Source organism: Colius striatus, chromosome 2 (genome assembly GCF_028858725.1).
Source record: "Colius striatus isolate bColStr4 chromosome 2, bColStr4.1.hap1, whole genome shotgun sequence".
NCBI lineage: Eukaryota > Metazoa > Chordata > Aves > Coliiformes > Coliidae > Colius > Colius striatus.
Genome location: NC_084760.1, coordinates 108,966,142 through 108,988,911, shown reverse-complemented (window position 1 = coordinate 108,988,911; position 22,770 = coordinate 108,966,142). Strand labels below are relative to the sequence as shown.

At 38.1% G+C, this 22,770-nt stretch overlaps 1 protein-coding gene across 4 annotated transcripts in view; it reads right to left on the bottom strand.

The window, feature by feature from the left end:
• The window catches only part of ZDHHC14 (zinc finger DHHC-type palmitoyltransferase 14), a 101,856-nt gene extending 79,601 nt beyond the window's left edge, over positions 1-22,255 (bottom strand). For all 4 annotated transcript variants that reach the window (XM_061989025.1, XM_061989027.1, XM_061989026.1 and 1 more), the window contains exon 1: positions 21,988-22,255. In XM_061989025.1, coding sequence (XP_061845009.1) covers positions 21,988-22,238 — 251 coding nt within the window. In that variant the 5' untranslated portion in view covers positions 22,239-22,255. The remainder of the gene's footprint in view (positions 1-21,987) is intronic.
• Between the last annotated feature and the right edge of the window lie 515 nt (positions 22,256-22,770).

Here is a 22,770-nt window from a genome sequence, read left to right as displayed (position 1 = left end):
TGAATAATTTATAGAGAAATCAAGTTTTGTATTTGTCTTCTGTATGTTACATTATTTTCTGATTTTTGTGATAAAAAACATTCTTTAGTATTCAATATTAAAAGTTCAGAAAGTGTATCTTTACCAGCAAACTGAAGCAGAAGAAAGATGGCTGGAGAATTAGGGAACTATTCCTTCCATTTGCTAAATCTTAAGTACATCTAAGTGGTAATTACAGAATCAATTTGAATTACATTTGTCAGGAAAAAAAGGTAAACTTTTGGAATGACCCAGCTGAAGGAGGTCATGGTAACACCAAGCACTAATTGATTTGCCTAGCATTACACAGCAATATGTTCCTGTTTCTACACATTACCTCAGCTAAGCCTACAATCAATTATACTAACAAATTTCAAAACAAAAAACTAGTTACCTTTCATTTTAGTCTTTACCACAGAACATCAAACTTCAAAAACAAAAAACAAACAAGGGGAAAAAAAGAACCGAAAAACACAAATGCAAGATAAATATGAAATTACTTACAAAATCACAGTTTTAGGATCCACCTTAGGCCTAATAAGGAACTCATTTAGATCTCTCATACATTTAAAAGAATGGCTCAAAACCAGTATTTTTAATAGGCATGTGGAGGAGAGGAATGTATATTTGAACAAAAAACCTATAGCAAGCCTTTTTCCCCTACTCTGGCATTAACACAATTAGTGTGTTAGCATGGAGTGGGAGTACAATACCAGGCAGTTATGAACCATTCCCAGAGGTTTTTAACATTCAACTATGAGAGCTTTACAGTTTGAAACTTCCATTTGACATCTTCCCATACAGTTCCTTTAACATTAAATACTGTTCTTTGTGCAAAACATTATGGTCACAAAGTAATGGAAGCATATCCAGACTAAAATATTTTGGTATCCACTCATCTGAAGAGATTTGTTCTAATGAATCATCACAACTGAAGTTAGAGGTATACAGATGTAGGAGCTGAAGCATCAATACCACTTCAGCTGAGAGGGTAACAAACACAATGCTATTCAGAAAGGATTAAAACTCGTGGTCAAGTCTGGCCTGTACAAACTAGCTCATTTGCAATATATTCTGAAGCTAAGGACAGCTTTCCAATTTGCTAATAATGGGTGATATAAAAATTAAGGCTGGGTGGCAGGAGGACTCTATTCCACATGTTAGCAAATAACTTACAAGTTAGCTCTAATCAAACAGACCAGGTTAGCTGTCTGCTTAATACGCATTGAAGGGATTAACAACAGCAGTGAGAACATCTAGGTACAGCAGGTAAATGAGATCTCAAAGACCTGCAAAACAGGTCCAGACGTGGTTAACTATGAAAATTACTTAGTAGAACACTCAAATTAAGCATAGTAATTAAAGTCATGCCACAAGATCTAAAAGTGTGTTATCACTGTCAAGTTGCTCCCACACCAATTTAAGAGGTTATTTCTCATAACAAAAACCGGCACCTTATCCCAGATACACTTCAACAGTTTGAGAGAAGCAAATTCCCCTTCACTTGCCATTGGTGATCAGTCTATTGTCCTTCCCATCAACTCAAGACCATTCCAGAAATTTGCCTGCCAATGCGTGTTTCACTTGTCTTTGTCTATCTCAAAGTTAGCTTGTTAAATTGAAGTTTTCATTACTCGTTCTTGTTCCAAGTCTAACAGTGGACAGGTAAATCTGCTTAGACATGTTAAATTATTGGTTCATTAACATTCAGATGTTTACTATTGCAAACAGTAAGAATGGATTCCATGACAATTTCTTTTATGCAGGTCAAATAAAACATTCATGCTTTCACACACTGACTGATATTACTGAAACTCGATGGAAAAGTCACAGTTCATATCACAATTTAGAAATTCCTATATTTAGAGCTCAGTATATCACATGAAAGTTCTTTAAAGGTTTCACATGTTTTGCATTCTACCTTTCATTTTAGTTGAATATATTTGAGATGCTGTATATATTTGAGACCCTTTCTAGTAATGTAACCACATAAGCTTCTCCAGTGGCAGAAGATGGTGGCAGGCAATAGCCCTTCCCATATTGCATGAAAAGTGTTGAAGTGGAGTTGATAAGTGTACATACTATAACTCCAGGGCTTCCTAGAAACTATGCATACACTCTCCAAGAAATCAGGTACACAGGAGCTAAACACCACTCTTATTACTTTATACAATCTATCTCTAGCCATCAAAGAAACTGTAAGCATTGGAAATCTGTTCCCATCCACTATTTTTCTTCAAGTGGGAATAAAGAAGCCCAACTCTTCCATATTACAATGAGATACATATCACAAGTGACATCATCTTCTGTAAATATGATGCCCAGGAATACAGTACTACATTTCCAAAGAGCCCTCAAGCTTGCAAGAGATGGCCTGATAAATTCCCTTAATAGGCAATAAGTAAACTGTATGTTTCCTAGTGTGTGATTTTTCCTACTAACAATAAAATACATTTATAACTAGCTGATTAATATACTCACAGAATAAAGAACATGCTTTATAATAAAATTAGGTAATTTTTTTGGTATGTAGCAGAACTGGAAAACACCATCTAGTTGATTTGGTAGCCTACTAAATTTCTCATGTCATACGATGTAAATTACCTTTCCTAATATATCAGTGAATATTTAGATCTGTTTCTTCCCACATTAATAGTCTACTATGATAACTCTAGATGGAAGGTCTCTTAAAACTTTTAGATGAGTTAGCAACAGTCTTCCCCTTTTGAAATCTTCAGAAGTCTTTTTTGGTATCACCTCTACATAATAATTACAATACATTAACTGTCATAATTACATTCTACTCTATATTCAGTACACTCCCTCTCCCTAGCCCCCATAATGTTGTACTATTAATAAAGACAGGAGAAAGAACAGTTTCAGCTAAAATCCTTCTAGTATTTCATAGATATATTCCCAAATAATAGCAGTGGAACTACCTTTAGAAGTCACCCTTCAAGAAAAGCTATACATGAATTGCTCCACATCAAGTTTTGTTTAGTCTGCTTTGCAAAAAGCTTCTAAAAGTCTTCCTAGAAGATTTCAGTCCTTATCCATCCTTGTGCTTGGAAAGGGCTCTTCCCCTAGTGTCTACTGACCTCTAACCTGAATACTTCCCACTGAAACTTAAAAGTCAGAACTTCCTGTCACATCCCAATGTGGAAAAGAATTTATTATTATCCTTCTACATATCTAAAGGCAATAACCATAGCACTCTCAGCATTGTCCTATCTGGGTAAAAGAAACGCTAATCTTTAAGGTACCTGGACATGTTCCTATGCGACCTGAAGCAGGTGAACCTGCTTCTGCAGGGGGGTTGGACTAGATGATCTCTAAGTTCCCTTCCAACCCCTACCATTCTATGATTCTATGGTGAGAATGGAGGGGAAGAAGAAATTCTTTTGACAAAGAAATTGCTCATTTCCCTGACAGATTCCTTACTTTGAGAAGTAAAAAAGGAAGTAGCTCCGAAACTTGAAATAAAAAAATCTCAAGATATTTCTCAATTTAACAACCTAACCTACCTATTATTAGGAAAGCAATATCCAAGGGAAGACAGCATCTTTCATTACATTGCCCTTATCTATCACCCCAGACACAGCCACGAGTATAAGGAATAAGACAATTCTCCAGTAAAAGCAACAGAAAACACATATGCTTAATGAATTAAACACAAGCCAGCTCTGATCTGCAGTAACAGTTTACACTAACAGCATATAATTATTTTTTGGTAGGTATCTCAGCCATTGCTTGTGATTTCTTCAGATTTCACTTCACAGAAATCATCATTCAAGTCTGAAAATCTGATTTAATCTGGCCTCTGCACAGATTCTTAATGCCATATTTTTTACAGTTCAGTGCCACTGAAAAAGAAGTCTACCCTTCCCCAACTGACTTCTCTTTACAGAATTTCTCAAATGTTGTTTTGCACAACAGAGAGCACACAATTTGTGGAATTGCAATCCTGCATCTAACAAGTGACGCTGCAAGGAAAGGAGTTTCATTTCACTAGGTTACTACTTTGTGAGTACAAACCCTACTAGTGGAGTACAAACCCAAAAATAAAGTTTCTTAAGAACAATTTAAAATATAACCGTGTAAAAGGAAAAAAAAAATCTAATGAAAAACTGGGAGAATATAATCTTAAAATACAGTGTATTCCAAAATACATTTTTAGCTGTAACAAACAGGACCACGGAGTTTAATTTGTAGTAGGAATTGTGCTACAAACCACATTTCTAGAACACAATTACATTTCAGATGCCTCTTATGAAAAAACATCTCAAGTCTTCCTTTGTTTTGGCTGGGGACAAGAAAAAAAACCCCAAACAAACAAACAAATACACAAAACTAAACACATTACCAGGTCTGCATTTGCCAGTGGCCATTTTCTTCTCTGGAAAGGTTCCACCATGTGTCAAACTCCACTCTAGAAGTATGTCTTCACTGAACTGGTGACATAGTTGTGTTCACAAACATAATATCATGAGATCAACAGAAATGATGCAGTCTGTCTCACATCTCAAAGTAAATAGTAGAAACAGTACTAACATTTGATGTTTTAACGTCAGTATAAGACAGTCCCTTTAAAATTGCTTTTATCAGATAAGAAAATGGTTTGTTTCTGGATGATTTTTTGCCAAAAGAAAATTCCAGTGGAACCTGACAGTCCAAGAGTAGACTGCATTCAACTACCTTAAGGGGACATCCTCCTCTTTCATTTCCACAACTGCTGAAATCCCCTCAGTGTCCTGAGGGTCCTTGCTTTAAATAAGGGCAGTCAGTGTCACAATAATATATATGAAGGGTCAGCAGTTCTAAAATACATTCACTCCCACTGCTCAGAAAGACGGATGGACACAGTGACCTTCAGAACAAGGCTCATCTTTTTTCCCAGGCTTTGTGCAAGAAAAATAAACTCAAGATGGCAAGGAGCCTTCCTAAGTAGCTGAGGAGGCAATCAGTGTCCATCTTACAGCAGAAAACCTACCCCAAGCCATAGTGTAATAACATAACAATAAATAGTAACAAATAACAAAGTAAAATAGTTTTGCTTCTCATTCTGCCAGCTATTTAGTATTAACTAGTTTTTGTGCCTGCTGAGCAACACAGCCAAGGAAAATCGGTACCAGAGCAAAAATCCAACATGTCTACCACACATGTGCACAAGACCTCTTTAGTTGCCTGTAGTCTAATCAACACCAGGTCCTTTTCTAACTACCACATGCAGTTAAACATTTCTTTGAGCTATTTATACTAGACCAGTGGTGTCACTGGAGAACCAAGCAGATCTCCTCAGTTTTCTCCACCGGCAAATGAACTTTAGTCTACTTCAGTCAACACAGTTATCAGAAGGTGGAGTCATCTTACAAACTCAAAATAAATTTAGACCTATAATGTATGACCAAACCTGAAACTGCAATAAGCTTTGTGCACCTCCAAAACAAACAAACAAAATTAATGCTAACATGCAAAAACCAAAAATGAAAGCTGTCGAACTGGAATCCAAAAATTAAGTTAGAAGTAATTACAAAAAAACCCCAGTAATGGTAAAAAAGTAAGTTCTGAAGCACTACAATACAAAAATTTAAAACAGTGAGTATATATAGCTGATATGCCTAATTTCCAAGCTATCTGCAGTATATTACCTTGCAAAAAGTAGTTTCTTAGCATTAAAATATTGTTCTTTTGCAAGTGTAAAGAAAATGTATTTATAAAGTGTGTCACAAAATGAAAACTGTCTGCATTAAATACTATTACACAGTGGACTCTGCCAACCTAAATTTGCTGTGAATTCCATTTCACCAAGACCCAGGTAGTTTCAACAATCACTTTGCTGTTCCTCAGGTTTGACTGCCGACTTGTACTGAAACCAGACAGCTACTCACATGCAACTTGCTTAGAATTTTAACTGAAAAGCAAAATGAGCATTTAGGTTACACAGAGAGGGATTTTATAGCAATTCCTATACCAGCAACATTTAGGTCCACTTAAGATATTGTACAAAATACATAATTATGCATCATGTTAAGGACATATTATTTATGAAGCCACTTTGTTTTATACAGCAGAGTTGTAATCCACTTGTAAAGAAAAATCTTCATCACAGCCTGAGCTGTCTAGTTCTACTCATTCCTAGTAGCATTTTCTTGCCTGAACCATCCCCAGTTTCTTCCAGTCACCACACTAAGTCCTGTGAAAGGTAACTCAACAGTAGCAAACCAATAGCACCTGAACAGCTAAATGTCTCCCTCTTAAAGAGTAGACAGCACAGCACCTCTTCTTCTCTAGTGCTCTCACTATCTTACAGTGCTTCTCTTCTCAATTAGAGGTGCACAAAAAACCGAAAGCAACTTTAAGAAACTTATCTGCAAGATCTGCAGAAATGAGAAGCCTCTTGCCTTTACCTCTTCCATCCCTGCACCAAGTTCAAAAGCCGTCTTGTGCAGAAGAAATGGGTGGCACTCCCCTTTATGGCTCTCTGAAAAGTGCTGGAGGAAGAAACATCAGCCCACAGAACACAAGAGTAATGAGAGAGCACGTACAAGGTATTTGGAAAAAGAAGGGGAAGCACTGATTTGTGAGGGAGTATGTGGAAAAGAACGGGAATACTGCCTGGTTGGGAACTTACCAGTCTGATAATTACACACAGAAAAACATAAGCTAAAACAAACTGTGAGATTGCTACAGTCAGGACTGCCAAAACGAAATAAAATGCCAGCATGCCTGTAGAAGTTAAATTTGATACCCTTCTGCCAGGCTCTCCTTCCTCTATGATGTGCCTTATGACAGAGGTATTCATTTTACAATCCCAGTCCCCCAAAAAGCCCTGCTTCACTCAAAGCTGTTGGTGGGACTGTTCCAGAGATGAACTGAGGTTTAAGTAAAAACAACTTTTGTGTAAAGACAATGCACAGAACTAAAGACAGCAGGAACAGGAAGACAGTAGTGAATGAAACAGTTTATGCATTTATGCTGCCTGTAGACACAGGTGAAAGCAGCCCCACAGAGCAGAGCTTTGCTCTGAAAATGCTACTAAACTCTAAATTTTGAGCTGGCATTGCTCAAAAATCATTTCTGCCAAAGATTTCCGTCCCCAGAGGCATGGTCAGCATAGCCACAGATTTCAGAGTTTTTACTTGACAAAAATCAAGTTCTTAGCACACACAGAAGACTCAAGCTTTGGCAGATGTCAATACTGGATTTTTATAAAGAAAACAGCATACATCTTTGAGAGACCATCACACTTGTAGAATCCTGCCTACATGTAACAAAGATAGAGAAAGACCTATTACCTCTTCTATATATAACCTGCAAGTCTGTCTCCCCAGTATTTTTCTCACCATTGTAACTTTGGCCACAGCCATAGAGCTTCCCTGTCATGAAAGATTGGCACAAGAGAAATCAGAAACAGTAAGAACAGAGAAAGGTACTTCTGAACTGAAAAAAAACCCAGATTTTGAAACCTTAAAGCACTACTGGTATTACTATCCTTAACAGCTCTCTTTCCTGACCTGCTCTTAATATAAATGCAAACATAACCAAACTCCAAAAGGAGTCAAATAACGAAGATCTACACACTATGTTGTCATTACTAGAGTTCTTAATTCTGTGCTGATGAACTAGAACTGCCAGTGTGAGCAACTTCAACATCTCACAGCTATTCATAACTATTTTTCATGTGTTTATTTTTCATTTTCAGCCTCTGAAGAGATCTGTTGGTAGGACAATATACATACACAACTTAAGAGTTCAGTCCAACTCTGGATACAATAATTAAAAAGTACAGCAGGTGTATCAAAGTTGTCACTAGTTTACTTATAGGTATTAAACATGGACACAAAACAACCGTCTCTCAAGTAACTGAAATTAATTTCTGTAAGCAAATACTAGAGCAGATACTTAAATTCCTCCTCACCCCTTATTCCACACCCTATCCCATCTGCTTGCCTTGAACAATCTTCTGAAATTGCCAGTCTTTTCATCATTTGGAATATGAAGGCAAGTATAGCTGGCCTAGGGACACAGTCATTCCAGATGAATAACAGCTATAAACTTACTTTTGCAAAAGCAGTCAAACATTGGGTAATATCACCTCCAGTTTATCATTTAGCAACTTCAACTGTTGGTTAAAGTTTTCTAGGATGCAATAATAGAAAGGTATGTGAATTTAGAAGGGTATACTTACCTTTCAATTGAGCTGGATCTCAGCCCACAACAGTTTCACTTGCTGGGATCCAAACATGTCAGTTGTTCTTGTATCAGACTGTTTTGATTTTCACATTCATAGTCAATTGCCTGTTTCCCAAATTCCTTTTGTGTCTGAGCCAAGGAAAAAAGCAAAATTGTTTTATTCCACTCAATCTTTAGATGCTTTCCTTAGGAATGTCCTTCTGTCCCAGCACACTTGTTTTGTTATACTCAAGTACTGGAAAAGGGATTCCAGCTTCCAGGACAAGCATTAAAATACAATGCATGGTACATCCTGATCATAAAATGGTTGGGGTTCATTATATTGGAGAAAAAAAAAAAAAGAGAAAAAAGCAACATACTTTACTTAATGAATACACTTATCAGTGACAAGATGTTGCAGAGCCTTCACAGCTCAAGGTAAAGAGAGCATTCTGAGTTTAATGTCTTGTAAAAGAAGGATTATCCTTTCAAGGTCTTATCCTGCATTAGGTTCATCTCTGTTAGACTTCAGTCCACAACTTCTTCTCCATCTTCTGCTCTATATACAATTCCTTCTGTTCTGATCAGCTTTAGGTGTCTTATTTAACAATAATTTTAAAGGCCAAATCTTTTATCACTCTGAATAGAGATATCCATGCCAACTGCCTCCTGCATACAGCTCTTCCAATTTTTGTGATTCTGCCTTCATCCTTCCCAAGCTGAAACTTTCAACACTTACAATACCAAATAAACCACCAAAACAAAAAAAAAGCCACACCCAAGTAGCAGCTGAATAGGACTGTGAAGAAAGGACCAGTTTGCTTGAGTTGTTTGCTATCTCAGTTGAAGCATGGGTAAAATGGCAAGGATGGAGAACACTCCTTTCCTAGTTCAGCATAGTGTATTTTGAGCTAACTCAGCTGGTTTTATACAAACTAAGGTGAAGAAGTGTTCACAGTTTTCCATAGGCTCTCCTTTTAAATGAAACACAATACACTGGCTCTTCAGACTGCACATGGGGAACAGTCTACCCAGGCAAGGATGGGGAGGAAGTGCTTCAGTCACTGCCTGTGCTGTGTTATAGGATGGGTATAAAGGGTTTTGTTTTTTTTTTTTAAAATAGAGGAAAAACATAAGACATGAACAACTAGGGAGCATTTAATGTGGTATTTGAAAGATGCTGTAGTTCAAGTTCTATTACTTCACAAATAAAATTAGTAAGTCAGAATTCTATATATTTTCATTAAACAACTAAATAGTAATTCAGGTAAGCCTAAAGATGTTCTGTTTGTGCCCTCACAGGTACCAGACAATGAACCAAGACTATGTAACAACAGGTTTCCTCAAGTTGGGATATCTTTTCAAATCCCAGCCAAGACGATCTGACAATCTCCTCCCTCCCGCTTCCTCTCTTGCACTAATAATAACATTTTTTAGAAGTTTCAGGGATTCAGCTCAGGGATCTAAAGCAGCAGAAAGTTTTCCTTTGTGTGGGCAGAAAGGAAGGATAAGCTTTCTGCAGGAAGGGAACTCCCTGAAGTGGTTCACCATTGGGTGGGGAAAACAGCAGAGCGACAAAAAGAAGTAATATCTGAGGCCTGGTAGAGGGGAAGAGGTGGGTCCATCCTTTTCAGCACCCCACAACCATCAGATTCATTTCGCTGCTACTGAGCCCGCTAAACAGAAAAGAAACTGAGATGCTCTCCTATGAAATACTCTACAGTTTTGTTTGAATTCGTAATCAGTAAGAATCCAAACTCTGTCCCCTTGGAAAAAAAACAATGAGCAGGTCTACAGATATAAAGAAAAATAGTGCTTTGAGTATGTGGCATGGAAATATCCCTTTGCTTCCACCTGCCTAAGAGAAAGAGAGCAGTGATTGCTATTATAGGACATTAAGACTTGTTTTGCTCAAATAAATATACTCTGTTTCATTTAAGCCTCCTTTTATCATTTGTTTCTGATTTGTAACCAAGAACTGGACATCTGCCTTACTGGAATTATTTACACGGGTTTTTTTTTAGGCAAATCAGTGTTTAACAGAGGTTTGGATCAATCTGACACATCTAGGGCGTTTTCCCTTCCCCAAAGATAAAAAATGCAGCTTAGCAGCTTTTCAGACAAACCATTTTATTCATTGTGTTTCAGAGTCCAGAAGCTCAAACGTGTTATCTATTAAAGGTACAAGAGTTGGTCTGAAGCCAGTATTGTCAAGTAGCAGGCTCAAGGAGGAAGCTGAACCTGCAGGACCCAAATAAATTTTTCATCTGGCTCAAGCACTGAGAGACACATACCATGATTTTATATATCTGCAAAATCATATAGGCAAATATCATGTAGATCATCCCTTAGGACCACAGTGAGGGGAAAAAAATAAGTCTTTTAAATGTTATCTTTACTGCATCCCCATCCCTTCTACAACAATAGCGCTCTTAGTCCACTGAAAGTTCACTGGCTAGAAACATTACATGGAAGGAAAGAAAATTTAAGTGAGAAACTGACAAACTGATGAACACATCACATTGATGGAACAACTGTATACAAAGACGTTCTTGCGATGAAATTGATATTACTTAATGCTGCTGTGTACACGGTAAGAAAACAGTAACTGCAATTCAGCAAAGGTCAGATGGATAGTGGATGGCAAAGCTTGGTGAGGAACCACAGATAAGTGAAATCAAGTAGGAAAAGAACCTCCAAAAAGTGTTAGAAAACACACTTTGAACTGAAAAATCCATATTCAAAGGTGAGAAAAGAGAAGAGGGTACAGAAAGAACAGTTATGGCTATTTCACTTGCAAATTTTTAAGATATGTTGGACTGAGATTTTAGGTTCAGATCCCAAGACTAGATAAAACTGAGGTTCTCATAAAACATGCACATCATAAAGGAGTAATTAAAACAAGATAAAAATTATCTCACTAGATATATCTTTTGCTGTCTTATGGGAAGAAGTTCTGAGAGTTTTACAAACAACACAGAATGGCTGAGGTGAGGTGGAACCTCTGGAGATCACAAAGTTCCACTCCTCACCTCAAAGCAGGGTCAGCTAGAGGAGACTACTCAGGTCTACATCAGGTTGGTTTTCAGTATGTCCATAGCCTCTCTGAGCAACCTGTGCCAGCGTTCATCCTCACAGCAAAAACCCCAAATCAAACAGGCAAACACATTAAAAAAATCCATCCAAAGAAAAACAACAACAACAAAATCTTTCTTCTTAGGTTTAAGTGGTATTTCATTTTGTGTCTATTGCATCTTGTCATTGGGCACCACTGACAAGTCATGGACTCCTATTTTTTTGGGTTTTTTTACACACTGCCCTCTCCTCAATCAATACTTTAATACAATCCCCCTTGAGACTTTTCTTCTCCAGGGTAATTCACTGAGGCAAATCAGAAGTGACTATGCTCTTTACACAGTGCACTCCAGCCTTCTGTATCACAGCATGCAACACATTTCATGTATCAGTCTACTCCCTAATGCCAAAGTTTACTTGCCTGTTTCCACACCCTGTCCAGCCCTGGAATTAGTTCAAATCACAGTGACTGATAATAGTATTTTAAAAGTTGTATTTTCTTTTTTTTTTTCTTTTTTAATGTATAGAAGCACTATGAGCTTCAGCTCTAAAGAAACCACATCCACAGAGGCAAGTTTATTACAGAGTTGCAATATTGATGAGAAGGAAGCCAACGCTACTCTAGCTTTTATTTTTCTTCTTAGTGCTTTTAACTGCTCTAAATAGTTGCAAATTAGGAAACTTATAAGTCTTCCACATTCAAATTCAACACCTAGAAAGCCCTTTTTGCCAATAAACCAGTATTTACTAAGGAACACGCACAGATAATTATGCCATGAACGCCCACACCCTGAGTGCAAACAAGCATACCAGCAAAATCTAAGTACAGGCTGCACTGACACTTGCTTCTGGACCCTGAAACATGGCATTCGTAACCAGTGGGATATCTAACAAGCGTACTGAACATGCAAGACTGGGACTGCAATTTCTTTGAGCTGTCTGGATATCAGGCAAAGAGTACACAAAATTTATCACAATCAGAAACAACAGTTTTGTACTAGCACTCCTTTTCCCGGGCAGGGAGGAAAGCTTCCAATCCTTGCCAACATTGTTTAGTCCACATTCATAACTGCTAGTAATATACTGAGTGTTGATGCTAATACAGCAACAATTTGCAGTATATCTGTTCCTTGCTCTTAATATATATTGATCATATGTGTAAGAAACATATACTAAACCCCACAAATTTATTTCATACGTTCACTCAATGGAGACAATATAACACTGTTATCTTGGATTTCATCTGCAACATGAAACTCAAACTGCAGTTTTTATGTACAACTTGACTTCTAAGATCAGACTCTCAATTTTCTATTTAATTTCTATTCAGTAAAGAGTGTTTTAAAGAATAGAGTAAAATTTAAAGCTGAACTGACTGCACATTCACCACAATAACCGCACGCCGCCAGTATTTATTGCAGTGAGCAACTTCAGGAGACAGCAGGAGTGGAAAAACACAAAACAAAACCAGCTGTGATCTCATTAGCCCACCTCATTATGTAAGACCTCATTAGCCACCATCCCACAATAATATGAATAAACCCTATGGACACTGATGAAAAGGAAGTGATGGGGGATACAGAAGCTGAACAATCATATAGCACTACAGCACACAGTCAACTTAAGTTGTTAAAGTCCTGAAATGCAATTGGGTGAGTTCTCCAGTAATGCACACTGCAGAAAGCCCCTGGTTAGGGGCTAATAAGTTACCAGGCAAAGGAGCTTCACAAATACAAAGCCCCTTCGCCTAGTAACTGCAGTATGAATAGGAGCTCAAATACAAACACACACAACAGGGTAAGAGACACAGTCTATGTTACACAAGACTGAAATGCAAAACCACTTTATCCTCCTTTCCTAAGTACTTTTTATGTTACAAATATTTAATACTTCTGCAATATGAGAAATAGGAATAGAACTTTATTTCTGGCTATTACACATAGGCTTCATCTTGATTTTAGTCTGGGGAAAAGTTTAACCACTTCAAAGATTTTGTATTAAGTTCTGGAAAAAATATGCTGTAATTATATGGAGTCTATTAAACTCTGGTAGTTCCAGTTGACTTCAGGGGATTTTTTTTTCCCTTTTCCATCAGCTGTGCCAAATGAAAGATGAGCAGCATTAAAATGTACAAACCTCTGCAGCCTGGAAGTTAAATGATCATCAGCTACTACAGCCCCACTTAGAAGGATCATCAATCAGAATTTTAAAAACATCCTGAAGTTGTTACAACATTTTAAGCCATTTTTCAAAATGTCTCAATATTTTAAGCCAGTGGGGTTTTTGACTGCTTCGAAGGTTAAAAATATTCTCAGCTTTCTTCTCTTCTGCAGTCATCTTCACCTTTCTCATTGATTAGTTCACACTTGAATAATACAACAGTTCAATGTTGCACTAGAATGGAGAGACTTTCCATTAGAAACTCTGTTTTGTTGTTGCTTCTAACTACTTAAAAGGTATAACTTAGTTGTCAAAAGAGGAGATGGAGGGGAGATCTTAGTAACATTTACAAATATCTAAAGGGTGGGTGTCAGGAGGTTGGGACATCCCTTTTTTCTATAGTAGCTAGCAACAGGACAAGGGGTAATGGGATGGAGCTGGAACACAAAAAGTTCCACTTAAACGTAAGAAAGAACTATTTCAGTGTGAGGGTGAGGGAGCCCTGGCACAGGCTGCCCAGAGGGGTTGTACAGTCTCCTTCCTTGGAGGTCTTCAAGACCTGCCTGGACATGTTCCTATGTGACCTGATCTAGGTGAACCTGCTTCTGCGGGTGGGTTAGACTAGATGATCTCTAAAGGTCCCTTCCAATCTCTACCATTCTATGATTCTATATATTTAGTAATGAGTTAAAATTTCAGAGTTTCTATTTCTACTCAATCTAGAAATAAGCCCAGATATTTTTAATACTGTTTTTTCTGGAAAAAAAAAAAAAAAAAAAAAAGAGAACAACAGAACAGTTTGGTTCAAGTTCTGCACAGACTAATCTTTTTTTTTTTCATTCTAAAGGAAAACTATTTCTCCAGAAAATTTCTGAATTTCTTCAAGATCCATGGTATACTTTGTTCTGTATGAAATATCATTTACAAAACAATAATGCAACACAGCTATGACAGAAAATAAATCATGAAGCAACAACGGTATTTTCTTGCATTTTTAGTCCAAATTTAAACACGACTAAAAAGAATACTTTATGTGAGCCTAAAGATACGATTTCTGAGGAGCTGACTTGAAAAAAAAATCTGAAAGAATATACCTTCCTTTCAAACAAGGTATGAAAATTTCTGCAGAGTTGATGTGAGAAGAGTCTCAGAGAGGGTCACATGACAATGCCAGTCTTCCAAGAAGAACAGAAATCAATTTTTCAATAGTGTAAATCTGTTTAACATGACTTTCCCTACACTAGTCTCCAGAAGATACATTTTATAGCTTTGGCACACATTCATTCCAATAAAGGAGCAATAGTAACTAATTTCCTGCAGGGAAAGATTAAAAAAACCTCAGGCATACTACACAGATTATATCACCAATAAAAACCTCAAACTGAGGTCACAAAATTACACATCTAGCCTCCTATTCTGAAGGCTGAAGATGTACTGAAGTATAATCCACCAGCATTTGTAAATATATGAAGATATTTATACAGTTAAGAATAACAAACTTTTGAAATTACCTTTTTTCCCCCACTCTGGAAGGGAACTCAATTATCCCAGGTGAGAATTTACACCTATCTACCATAATCATGATAAGCTAGGATAAGCATAGAAAAACCTTTCCCCAGCAGGCTGAGATGGAATTTCCCCTCTTTCTCCAAGAGGTCAGGGTATGTCAGGCAAAGAAGGCCACAAACATTCACATTCCACTCTCAAGACACTTGTGTATCAAGGATCTAAAGCTTTTTCCTCAAGGTCCTGGGAAGACATGGTATCTGAAAAGCCAGTGTTACGTCTGACACTGTCATACTCTCCCCCACCTATGTAAAAAAAAGGTGGAAACCTAAGCAAAACTATAGGTGAGAAAGAAGTACAAGACAAAAAGTTATGTTCAATATTTGTCTTCTCCATAGGATCCATCAAGAAGAGTGTGGTCAGCACGTCAAGGGAGGTTCTTCTCCCTCTCTGGTGAGGCCACATCTGGAGTCCTGTGTCCAGTTCTGGGCTCCTCAGCTCAAGAGGGACAGGGAAGTGCTGGAGAGAGTCCAGTGCAGGGCCACCAAGATGATCAGGGGACTGGAACATCTTCCTTATGAGGAAAGGCTGTGGGAACTGGGGCTGTTTAGTCTGGAGAAGAAGAGACTGAGGGGAGATCTTATTAACATTTACAAATATCTAAAGGGTGGGTGTCAGGAGACTGGGACATCCCTTTTTTCTGTAGTAGCTAGCAACAGGACAAGGGGTAATGGGATGAATCTGGAACACAAAAAGTTCCACTTAAACGTAAGAAAAAACTATTTCACTGTTGAGGTGAGGGAGCCCTGGCACAGGCTGCCCAGAGGGGTTGTGGAGTCTCCTTCCTTGGAGGTCTTCAAGACCCACCTGGACATGTTCCTATGCGACCTGATCTAGGTGACCCTGCTTCTGCAGGGGGGTTGATCTCTAAAGGTCCCTTCCAACCCCTGCCATTCTATGATTCTATGAAACACTAGATAAAGGCTATCAGCTAAGCTAAATCTGACAACAAAAAAAAAAAAACAACCCAAAACATGAAATCAAATTCACCCAACGCCAAAAAAAACCCTCTTACCCTTACAAAAGAAAAAAAGAAAAAAGATGTTTTAATACTTCTTTTGGAAAATAAACTAGTATGACAAAACCACAAAAAGTCTCTGCAGTTGCGGGGGAACTAAAAAAGGTACGACTTACAAAAATGAGAGAGGTTATTCTTTTATCCTCACAGAATCTTACTCTGAAAATGAAGAATTTAATCATTATCTATTTCCATATAAATAGACCTAGCCCTGAAAAGTAGAGCTGCATGACCTATTATCAAATGCTATCAGTACATTTCTAGGTGAAAGGATTTCAGTTTATATCACATAATTCATTCAAAGTAGATTTAAACATTTAAACTGATCTATCTATTCAGTGAAGTGTTACTTTAAAATAAGATGGTAAAAAACAATTCCATTTTGTCCAGAGACAAACTTCAGTAGGCATATTTGCACAAATCACTGTGCAAATTCAAAGAGATGAATTAAGTAAACTTTTTTCTAAGGAGAGGAAAATCACCTGTCAAGGAAAAATACCTGATCTAGGTGACCCTGCTTCTGCACGGGGGTTGGACTAGATGATCTCTAAAGGTTCCTTCCAACCCCTACCATTCCATGGTTCTATGACATACTTTGGATTGAAACATACTTGATTCTCACATTTAACATTTTCAGGGGAATTTAAGTGCAAGGAATAAACAACATCTGGTTGGAATGCATACCATCCCTTAGGAATTTGCCCTATCATTTGGTATATCTATATAGGCTAAACACAAAAAGTAAATCCTAAAGATTAGACTTGCTGTATTCCGTGTCTTTTTCACTAAGTGATCAGAGATGCATAATATGGCAAAATGAGAACTAGAAATATTGCTCTGGTTTCATTTTAATGACATACTTAAACTCAAAAGAAAATGGGGCGGGGTGGGGAGGGAGAGCAACATCTCATCACCACATTCACCTATATGCTACGCATTACTATATGGCTACTGCCTTCCATGGAGAAAAAGATGTAGTTCTCTGACCATTTCAGCTTATATGCCATGATTTTTGCTTTCAAATCCATTTTGACATCTTTCAGCAGGAAATGCCCTACAAGTTTCTAGAAGCCTCTAACAGCTGAGGTCAGCCTGGTAGCACTTCCTCTTCTAAAGAGCTCATAGTTTAGGGACGTGGTCATGAAAAGACGCAAATAACCTACTCATCGTTAAAAGCAGAGGAAGAAAAAGAAAGGAAGTTACTAGAAGAAGCACACTTCACCTATTTGGAACACGACCTCACAGTAGGAATCCATCCACCTGTTGCAAGAGCAGAAAACACTTGCCATGAGATGAAGATGAGGGTTGTTACCAGTGAAAGTCCTCAGCTTACTGACATCAGTGTTCACACACAGAGATTTGCTACAGCGAGCAGCAAGTCACATCGCTCTGCCACAGCGCGCACACGCTGGAGAAGTTCAAAACTGAACAATCTCCGCCGCATCACAAAGCGTGACTCATCAATTTCCTCCAGTCACACTGGTTTCCAAAGTGGGAGGCATGCAGCAGGTTGCTAGCAACTGCAGGAGCGGATAGAAAGCAGTGATTTGTACCCACATATGCACACAAACAGTCTCTGTTTCAATAATTCTCCAGCATCCATTTTTTGAAAGATGGCAAAATTGCATGAATGTTCATAAAAATCAAGTGTTAACTAGCTCCCCCCCAAAAAAGTGCAGGTGTCAAATGCTATTAGAAGTGATAGGGCTCTGACTCACGTTTACAGCAAAAAAAGCTGCACTGCTTCAGCCCTTCTGGCATCCCACCATCTGCTCCAACCTTCTTCCAGAGTCATTCACCCTGCAACTGAGTTGACAGAAGAAAACATAACTGTGCCTGAGTCAACTCAGTTCAGTCAGCCTCTTCACTCAAACTCCCCTTCCACAGGAATTTTACCTTGCCTGCCTGAACTGAAGTAGCTCAGGTGCAGGAATGTTTCCTCCTGCTACTGGTGCAGTGAGGTCCAAGAAGAGAGATGGCAGACAAGGGCAGAGATAACTTGCAGCAGCAAAGCTCATCTACCACCACTCTGGAACTTGTGAAGCTTGTATATCCATACAAGATTCGCAACTCAACAAGATGTTAGTTTTACGTATCCTACTATGTTAAATATGTCCTTCAGCTTCCATTTTGCTTTCCTGTAACCTACCAAAACACAATCCCAAATCACCATAAGCATGAAGGGTTCTTTTCTCTCTTGACTATGTATACCTAGTTGAATTAAAGCAGTAAGTATGAAATGCCTTCATTTTGCACCAACAAAGGACTTTATATACATGTAAATACAGTGGTTGAACTGGCTAGGTACAGCAATGAGATTTGCCCTTCAATTACAGATGCTCTCTTTGCTCTGGGGAAAGGAATTTGTTTCCCAGGCTTTTGATGAAGCCTTTACATGTACACCAAATAGTTTAAAGAGAGGGAAAAAAAAGTATGTCTGTGTAATGAGGCAAGGGAAATGAAAACATGGGAGTGCAATACAAAGCCAAATTTGCAAGAAAAGAAATCCAAACCAAAAGATAAGTATCATGAGGTTACAGTTAGGAAATGTATTTCCAAAATAAAATAACATATCCAAATGTTAAAGACAAATGAAGTAATTTGTGGTGCCTCATTGTGTTTCAAAACAGTGCTCATTTTTAAGAATACCTCAAGCACAGCATCCCTCTTGGCACCCAAAAGTGCTTGCAGTAATTCACATAACATTTAATATACAAGCTATGGAAATAAAGCTGCTCATCATTTGCATTCTCTTCCTTTGGAAGGGGAAGAAGGGAGGAATTATAAATATTTCACCTGCTTGAAAGCTGATGGTTTGTTGTTCCTTTTCTTTCCAGCAAATGCTGGCTTACCTCTTTGAAAATGAAAAGGATCAGTGAAATGATAAAAGGAGGAAGTGTTGATGTATTTGGGAGTATATCAGAGATAAAAGTCAACTGAGAGAAAGGAATAAAATCAGCAAAAAGTAAGGAGCTGGAAAAAGTAGGCAGGAAAAAGCATAGAAGCATAAATACAAAGAAACAAAGATTACAATGGCATGGTTCAATGTCAAAAGCTATACGGGTCAAGATGTAGAACCTAAGTTTGCTTTTGGAGCTAGGATTTGTTGATTCAGAGAAACGTCTTTCTTTCCTGGAGAGGATTCCAAAGCACCCGAGATACAGCTCTGGATGAATGGGTGTGAAAAGTGAAATAAAAGGAAGGGGGAGGCAGATCACATTCGAGGAATAAACAAAGCCAAAAAGATAAAGGATGAGTGTTTTCCTTCATATCATGGTTTCCCGGGAATTAGCTGTCAAAGTCATCTCTTCCCTACTCCTGCCTCTCCATTGCCTGAAACCAGGGAATGACTTAGAACTTGAGCACCTACCTTCCAGTTCTCAAATTGAAAGGGAACAATGTAATTCCTTTCAATTGTAGCAAAAAAGACCAAGCAACTCCAAAATCAGAGCATTTTCCTCTTCAATGACAGTTTGACCTTACAGCGCAGACACACGAGACCCATCTCATGCCCATTTAAAAGTCACTTTGTCCCACATGTACACAAAGGACTGAAACACACTTGTCATATTCTGTAAATAGTTGGTTAATGAGCAGTGTTATAACCAAATGAGCCAAATAATCTAAGTGACACTCTTAACGACTCCAGATGTCCAACTGATCAATGAATAGTAACTTCAGAGTACTACAAAAAGTTGCAATTAGAAACTGCCTCAAAATAACACTTTTTTCAAAGAGTTTTCCTCTTCTCTTTGTAGCATTGACAACCTGAAGTCCAAACATCAAAAACATGTTGAACATCGTTCTCACTCTTATGGTTTGTTTAATTAGCCTTCAGAGGATGAGTAATAATTTTGCGGTGCAAGTGCTTTTTAATAGACCAAAATCTGCCTTATAAAAATATCATTGCCACATTATACTTTGATTTTCCTTAAAAAGAGTGCAATTGATACAAGAATTACTCAAGACCGGTACACACACACACAGAATTCATATAGTTACACAAAGCCCACGATTTTTCCCTGCTTCAAGACCATCAGTCAGAATAAGCATCGATTACATATCAAAATGCTGTGGCTTGACTAAAAATGTTGTCCATCATACACCGTTGCCCTGCAAGTAAGCTCAAAGACACCATAGAAGTTGCAGTGTTTTACTCTGGCAGAGCACGTAACTCACAGTAGCAATGAAATCAGAAGGTGATGAACAGCTAGCAGCTCATCCTGCTTCCACAGTTCTGAATCATGCAGCTGCACAGAATCTTTCTTTCTGAAGGATCAAAGCGCTAAAACGTATCAATAATCTGTAAATGGTGGTTTCACAAGTAAGTTTTACCATCACGATTACAAAACATCACAGTTCTGAGCCTCTATTTACACTGTGGTATTTGCAGGAGGCCCAGCGCTTGCCTTTGGAGGCTCGGCTGAAGACGATGAGACTGCACGCAGATGTCAGCCCACACGCAACAGCTTTCCAAATCTAGGCCTAATCACAGCAAATAGAACAGAGTAGCACCCAGTCCTGATGCAATACTATCAGGTTACACCTTTAATACCTGTTTAAAACCGGGACACTTCTGAAGTAGGTGGATACCGTCATTGACTAGGTTATTTCAACTCCTGAAAGAATGTTCAAGCAGCTTCATAACACCGGCAGAGCATTTGTAATTAATAAATCCCTCTAACATAACCTGGAGCTCACTAAAGACGATGCATCTGCAGAGCTCACATACCTATTTGGCCACTGCTGAGTATTTGCACCTTCATCACTACTACCAGTATGTTAAGATGGTCTACATTTAACTGGTACAATTTGGGGTTTGTTAGCATCACTATTGTCTTCTTTGAAGAGTCCAAGTAATAAATGACCTTTGTTGTTCAAGTGTATCACTTATGGAAGTGAACAAAATTTCTGGAGGAAGCACTGAAGCTGATTTACAAGTAACAGTTTCTTATTCAAGAAAAGAGTAAGAACTGCATATGTAACTTGAAGATTTTTTTTCTCCTACCACAAACTAAGTTACAATAGTTATAAACGGCAAAGCAGCACTAACTCTTTAAAAATTATTCAATTACTACTAGAGCAAGTGTTTTAGCAGTGTGAGCACCTTTGTGCTCAGTGCTTTACAAAAACAACAAAAGACAAACGGTATTGTCCATATCAAGTGCCCAATTCATTGTTGTCATGCATAGATAATTTAACCACTCCAACATAAGTGCAAAAATCAGTGTATCTGATTTACTGTCACTGTGTATTCACTTTGTATAGATGAAAAGGACTCCTGAAGATTCAGAGGAAGAAGTCCTGGGAGGACACCAAAAGCCTGCTTAAAAAGAAAAATCCCAACCTCCAAACCAAACATGTCTTAAACCAAGACCAAACTCACATACAAGTTAACCATCACAAACAGAAAGTAATGCTGTTACCTAGTGGTGGAAAGCTAGGTACATGCAAAATTGTACAGCTCTCCTTTTTCTCTTTCTTCTTAACTAACTTGGAATCTTCACCTACAAGCTGTTAAACAACTTCAGGAGAAAAACAGAGGCCTAATTGACAAATGAAAGATACTGTTTTCCTTGTCTTCAGTTCTGCAACAAAGGATTAGTATTTTTTGCACCTGCCAGTTTTGATTCTCAGCAAAGTAACTGACAGACAAGAAGCTACATCATTTCCTGACCATCCCAAACCTGCTCTTTTACACTCAAAACATCAACAAAAGCTGGAAACCGGTGGTAAAAAAGCACTACAACTTTAACCCTCAAACATCAGTTTTCCACAAAGTACAATAACCAAAACAGGATCGTGCACCCCTCAGCATCTTATCAGATCATATCTTTCAATTACATAAACCAACATTAGCTTAATTCAGTCAGCATTCTCTGTGACATCTGGATAAACACGTTTACTTTACTTTCAGATGGAAAAAATAAATAACTAAAGGAAGAGAATGACGATACGAAGACTTTAATGTGACTTACTCAAATGCAAAGAAGAGTCCACTGGTGACCAAGATGAGAACAAGAGTCAGGTAGAAGACTCCAGTCTGTCGAGCCATCATGATCCTCCCATTGCAGAAGAATTTGTTTCTTCCAGGAAAAACCTCCCATTTTCTCTTGGGAACCGATTTCTTTTTCTTATGGGGAGACTCCATGGGAGACGAAGAGCTGTGTGTGCTGATCTGACTGTATTCACAGTCTTTCATGGGCCCACTACCACCTCCAGGAGTCATCAAGAAAGAGTAAAATGTGGGGAGAACCCCACCAAAAATATATATATACAGTATATATGTGTGCAAATATTCTTCTGACCACAATAGCCCTCTCCACGAGCCTCAGTTAATTAAAAAAAAAAGCAAATAAAAAGATTAAAAGTCTGCTACCAGATTAGCAGTAGGTGTATCATGCAAACACCAGTTAACTCTTCAGAAACCAAAGCTGTCATAGCAGAAATGCTTTAGAAGGATCCTTCTTCCCTTCCTCCACCAGTTACAAAACCATCATGTAGGACAATCCTTTTTAAAACAACTTATCACAAAACAAGAGCCCACCCCCCCCCAAAAAAAGGTAATTATAACACAGTTAGGCTGTCCAAAAAAAAAATTAGTCTTTTTTTCCCCAAGTTTATTTTCAAATGGGAGGGGTTTTTTTTTCCCTTCCCACGCACAAACTGAGAGATCTCTCCGAGGGTCACAAGGTTGGTCAAGGCAGGGTTTAGCAATCGAGTCTATCATTCATAGAGATTTGTTATAATCCTCCTTTGCA